Source organism: Arvicola amphibius, chromosome X (genome assembly GCF_903992535.2).
Source record: "Arvicola amphibius chromosome X, mArvAmp1.2, whole genome shotgun sequence".
Taxonomy (NCBI): Eukaryota; Metazoa; Chordata; class Mammalia; order Rodentia; family Cricetidae; genus Arvicola; species Arvicola amphibius.
This window is the reverse complement of record NC_052065.1, coordinates 18,023,984-18,029,760: the sequence shown is the minus strand read 5'-3', so window position 1 is coordinate 18,029,760 and position 5,777 is coordinate 18,023,984. Positions and strand designations below refer to the sequence as shown.

The 5,777-nt window shown below is 45.0% G+C and overlaps 1 protein-coding gene across 1 annotated transcript; it reads right to left on the bottom strand.

Moving 5' to 3' along the window:
- Positions 1–258: 258 nt before the first annotated feature.
- On the bottom strand, positions 259–4,468 carry Bmp15 (bone morphogenetic protein 15). The gene is made up of 2 exons (XM_038315647.1): positions 4,147–4,468; positions 259–1,109 (listed from the first exon to the last, which is right to left on the bottom strand). The coding sequence occupies exons 1-2, from the start codon at positions 4,466–4,468 to the stop codon at positions 259–261; spliced, it is 1,173 nt and encodes a 390-aa protein (XP_038171575.1).
- Between the last annotated feature and the right edge of the window lie 1,309 nt (positions 4,469–5,777).

Genomic DNA, 5,777 nt, shown 5'->3' with positions numbered 1-5,777 from the left:
GATTTAAATAACACCAAAGATAACTATTTCATGATATTTTAAATTACTTTTTAAAAATAGTAAGATGTGATCCTAGCACTTAGTTTATAGACTTTAAAGTGCTTGGATATTTTAAGTGTAAGTGTAATATTTGTTTTTTTTTTTTTTACGATAAGGAATAGAACCTGTAGAAAGGGTAGATCACTGTCAGCTTTAACACCAATAATACTTTATCTTCTCTAGTTTCTTCGGAATGTCGAGAGAGCTGCAACTTCACAGCTATCTACATGTACAGGACTGGGCAATCATACCCTCATATTCCTTGTACAAGATACTCCCATTTGCCTCAACCAGAAGGATACTCATGGGAAGAAACTTATAAGGGACACAGGAAGGCTGAGGTACACTGTGATTCACTAGTTCATTCACAAGGCTCTGAATGATGGCATGGTTGGGTGAATTAAGGCCATAGGGTAGCACACGACTGCAGATTCCTTTACAGTAATTTGGAGTGTACAGACGGGGAGCAATGATCCAGTGATCCCAGCCTAGTTGACGGAAGCTGACCTTGTAAGGGTGGAGGGAACATTGGTTATTTACAGACCCGTCATGTTCCTGAGTCTGACAAGGGACATCAGATGCAATGCTGCATGCTTGCCGGGCACTCCGCATGAGAGAAGATTCCCTATCAGTTAACTCCTCTTGGCCTTGTTCGAGTTTAGCCTGAATGCCCTTGTTGGTGTCATTGAAATAGAGTAGCAAGAAGGCGACATCCAAGGACGCCATGCCATGCCACTGGAACTCAAGAACCTCGCTGCCTTTTTGCTGCTCACACATGAAGCGGAGGCGAAGGACTCTCCGTCCCTTGCGATTCCAGAGTCTCTGCTGAACACAGTGTGTAATGTCCATCTCTGTCCAGGCTTTAGACATGAGAGGCGGCTTGAAGGAACCCGTTTCAGAAGAAGGAAAGGGTTTGGTCAGGCATTTGGGGACCCACGGCTCCACATGGCAGGAGAGATGGTAATGAACTAGATGAAGCTGATGGCGATAAACCACGGTGGCTCGGATTAGTTCGTATGCTACCTGGTTTGATGCCAGAGGAAAGTCCAGGGTCTGTACATGCCAGGGACCTGCACAAACGTGAAAGAACAGGATCCACCATTAGAGTCTTGCCTCTTGCCTGAACATCCCTTATAACGCCTCTAAATGTAAACTGATAGTTACAGCTAGACCTGAAATTAACTCGATATAATACAGTCTATCATTTATGGAGCACTTCCCAGTACCATTTAGAACATTCTCAACAGTCTTCTGAGATAGTTGTTAGCACTGTTTTGGAGATAATGGCAATGAGGCTTACAGAAACCATCAGAGGACACCAGGGCAAAGGCTGGGGATGAAGCTCAGCATGACCAGTCCAGGTCCTGGATCCTATGCCCTGAACTGAAAAGGAATGCATGCAGCTAGCACCTGGTAAGTTTAAGATTTGAACCCAGGTCTGTTGATAGTCAATATTAATCCATCTTACTTTTGGACTCTTAACAGTGAAAACTGAAATATAGAATTATTTAATGTGTATGTTGTATATTATTATATCATTAGTTGGCTGTTAAAGGTGACCAATTAAAAAAACTATCAAAGCACACATATGTTAAAAAAGAATTCCCTTGTCTCATCCTGTACAGATGTACATCATTTCAAAACCAGGAAGAATCAACCACTTAACTGGGTGTTTACCATCTTTATATCTGCCTTCCACCAACTTCAAGAACTGCTTCTGAATCTTTTCCTTCAGTCCAATCTCCCCTATTCCTTCAGGTTGGACCCATTCATTTTACAACCATGCCTTTAAATGCCACTTCAATATAATCCTTGATTATATGAATAGTCTTATTTGGAAAAAAAAAACCCTGCCCCAGCCAGGTGGCGGCGGCACAAGCCTTTACTCTCAGCACTTGGGAGGCAGAGGCAGGTGGATCTGAGTTTGAGGCCAGCCTGGTCTACAGATCAAGTTCCAGGACAGCCAAGGCTACATAGAGAAACCCTGTCTCAAAAAACCTAAACAAACAAAAAAAGTGAATAAATAAGTAAATAGGAAAAAAACCTGCCCCAAACTGCATGCAACCTAGGTTTAAAAGCTTTAATCCAAATTGTAGTGCTGACACCCTGTGGCCAAACCATGATCAGAATGTATTCTTGAAAACAAATCTGGTTCCAAAAATAAATAAGCAAATAAATAAATAGTGAAAAGTGTCTATCTACAGAACTCTGAACTTCTCCTTTTCCTGGTACAGGTTAAGAGTAGACTAGAAAAATCAGACAGCACAGGGTAAAACCTTCCCTTGTGTTGGAACATCTTAGTGTGCCCACACCTAACCTTCCTTTTCCACTGAAAGTGTAAGCCTGAAATTCTTCAAGGGGACAGTCACTTTCAACAAAGAAGTTCTTTTAATGTCTTGGTGTTCAAAATAGTTTCAGAAGTTCCCATTCCAGCTCATGCCTCACAGACCCTCAAGTTTGCAGCACTAGCCTTCCTCCTGGGGAAGGAGACCCATGCTACTTGTTTCCTCAAGTTATCCCACATTCCCCTCCAACATTTTTCCAAGAGGCCCACCCATCCACTTGCCCCACCCTGCAAAGGAACCCCACCCAAACAAGCTGTCTGCCGAGGAGCTGCCCTTTCCTTTCAGACCTTGGCAACACGTGTTTCCTGAAGCAGGGTGGGGCTGCTGAGAACCTTAGCCAGGAAGGGTCTGCAAAGAACTTTGCAAGGGAAGGGATGACTCATACGTCCTGTGTGACATCTACTTCTGGATCCTTCTACAAGCCCTAGATGCCAGTTGTCCCACAGTCAGCCCAGGAACCTTGCAGTTTTAGTCCTAGGCATTCTCTCTCTCTCTCTCTCTCTCTCTCTCTCTCTCTCTCTCTCTCTCTCTCTCTCTCTCTCTCTCTCTCTGTCTCTCTCTGTCTCTCTCTCTCTGTCTCTCTCTCTCTGTCTCTCTCTCTCTGTCTCTCTCTCTGTGTCTCTCTCTCTCTCTGTCTCTCTCTCTCTCTCTGTCTCTCTCTCTGTCTGTCTCTCTCTCTGTCTGTCTCTCTCTCTGTCTGTCTGTGTGTCTCTCTCTCTCTCTCTCTCTCTCTCTCTCTCTCTCTCTCTCTCTCTCTCTCTCTCTCTCTCTCTCTCTCTCTCTCTCTCGACAGGGTTTCTATGTAGCTTTGGAGCCTGTCCTGGAACTCGCTCTGTAGACCAGGCTGGCCTCGAACTCACAAAGATCCACCTGCCTCTGCCTCCCGAGTGCTGGGGATTAAAGGCGTGAGCTACCACCGCACAGCTAAGCATCCTCTTTTTAAGCTTCACATTACCTTGATTTGTGCAGTTTTCTAGCACACTTAGTAATGAACCCAAATCCTTTCTCAAGGCCTGCAAGTCCCTGCCTCTAATAAGTCTCAGTTCCTGCCATTTCCCACAAGGCTCCAGTCCCACTAATCTTTCCCTTGTTTAAGCAGGATATGCTTGGTTTTACCCTCTGTGCCTCTGTGGTCCTTCCTCCTAAACAGGTGCTCTCGTTTCCTCAGTTATAACGTCTTACAGACCTCGACTCAAATATCACGTCTTCAAAGCTGTTTTCCCTGAAACCCTTACAGAAAGAGGTGATTTTACTATTTACTATTCCAAGGCCCTTCACTTGCCACAAATTGCAATTATTTAACCGTTTGCTTATTTCTCTCCCTGGTAAGAACATGTGTTCTATGAGAGCAGGTGTTGCATTTGTCCTGTCTGAGACCATGCAAGTTTTCCTAGCTCATTATCTTGTAGTCTTCGCCTTCAAAGAGCAACCAACCACATAAATAGCCCTCTACGAGAATGCAGCTGGGTATTAATTAGTTTAAATGATATAACAGTTTAGAGAACACAGGGGCTCCTACTGTATTTAGTTGTCCTGCACCCCAGGAAAGATTGCTCAGTAGGACCCAAGGAAATTTTTTTATGTTGTGGCTCAAATGGGAAATAGGCTTGGAGCCAATTTTTCATAAGCTTACAACCCTTTGAAAGCCACGCTTGACTAAACAATTTGCTCACCCATCAATGACAACACACCAAGCCTCCTTTCTGTCTACGCATTTCCCCTCTTCTGTCCCTGGAAGATGGAATGGGGCATGAGAACTCACCTCTTAGAGGCCTTACTGCATTGGCTGAGGGCTTTAGCAGCCTCACCATTTTAGCTCCAATTGTGCGGTTCTCCCTAGGATGCCCATGCAGGTCAGCCGAGCGCTGGTATAACTTCAGCATATACCTCAAGGGATATCCTTGGGGCCGTGGCTTCATCTCCTTGCCAGGGGCTTCTTTTGCCAGATCCAGATTCAAGGGCAACGAGAGGTCGTCAGCCAGGACGGTGATGGAGGGCCACCCTGCCTTTGCTATTTGGACCCTGTGTTCCATAAAAAATACCATTCCCCAAAAAAGAATTCTAAGAATTGTGGGAATGGCCATCTTGAAAAGCTTGGTGCTTGTCAACGGATTCCTACTCAAGTCCAAAGGACTTCACTCTGACCTCTTCCACATCCTAGTTTAACAAACACCAAAGACAGGGCAGGAAATCAAAAGAAAAGCCGGCTGGCAGACCCTCCTTGCTTCCTGTGGGAGAATCTTCTGGGCCAAGGCAAGTCTCCTGACTAGGCTTCTTGGCAAGAAAACAAAGAGAGAGAAGAAGTGGGCCAAGGCAGCATGCCCTTCCCACTCTCCATTGGTGGGAACCACACAGTACTTCTCAAACAGGCTGAAGGAACCTACAAGGAGAGGCCCATTCCCGGAACCTGGACTGCACCCAATCTACTAGGTTAAAAGGAAGCAGCCTTACCCTGGGCTACCACAGATTTAAAGGCAATACCTCAATCAGGCCTTAAAGAGACAGAGGCCTCCTAGTCCCATTCAATTTCTATGCCTCTTAGAGAAGCAGTTTCACAGAAACGTGGTTTGCTGCTGGCTTGTGGTGAATCTACCTAGGATGATTCCTGCTCAGGATGTAAATAAAGAAATAAATAAACGAGACAGAAAAGAAGAAAGAGAAGGTATACTCCTCCTAGATCCAGTCTCAAGCATGAACTCTCTGGAGCTAAGGTCTCAGAGGTGCTTCAAGAGGTCCCTCCAAACTCTAGAATGTGAAATCATTGTGTGAGCGTGCTTCTTGAGCTTGAGGAAGAGTCCTTGCCGGTGCTCTTCCATTTTGGCTCGATATTGGAGTCAGCTGCTCAGGTTCTACTTGCCTGAGTATCATATCCTAAGGATTCTGCTATTATGGATCTGGAATGTGACCAGGCCACAAGAATTTTTTTTATCAGTTCACAGGTGATTGTAATATATATTTAAGTTTGAGAAGTCCAACTTGGAACTTTCTGGTTTACCATAGGAGGTGGTGAGTAGGTTTCCCCTGAGAAACCCAAAGCAATGGAAGATGAATTTGGGTGAGTTTGCCTGACCTAGGTTCCTAATGGGAGGCAACAGGCCTAGGCCATTGGTTTAAGCTTCCCTGGGCAACAGCTCTGTTGAAAGGGACAATAGGTTACGAACTTGCTCTCGCCCAGGTTGGTTGGAGATTTGGTGAGAACATGAGGCATAGGGTCAAGATCTGAGTGTGGTGAGTGAGGCCTGATATGTGGGAGGCACTTACCTCATAATGTGGCTGTCTACAAACAGACAACATTATCATGCACGAAGCATGGGCTCTATGTTTTTGCTTTTGTTTTCTTTTTTTCTGCTTGAGTTTTACATACCAGATTGCAGCGGTCTCATCGTTTTTGAA

Bases quoted from the DNA above. Each gene is read 5' to 3' on its own strand.
- Bmp15 (XM_038315647.1), bottom strand. From the start codon at position 4,468: ATGGCCATTCCCACAATTCTTAGAATTCTTTTTTGGGGAATGGTATTT. The intron at 1,110-4,146 runs GTGAGTTCTCAT...ACGTTTGTGCAG, and splicing joins TGCAGTAAGGCCTCTAAGAG to GTCCCTGGCATGTACAGACC.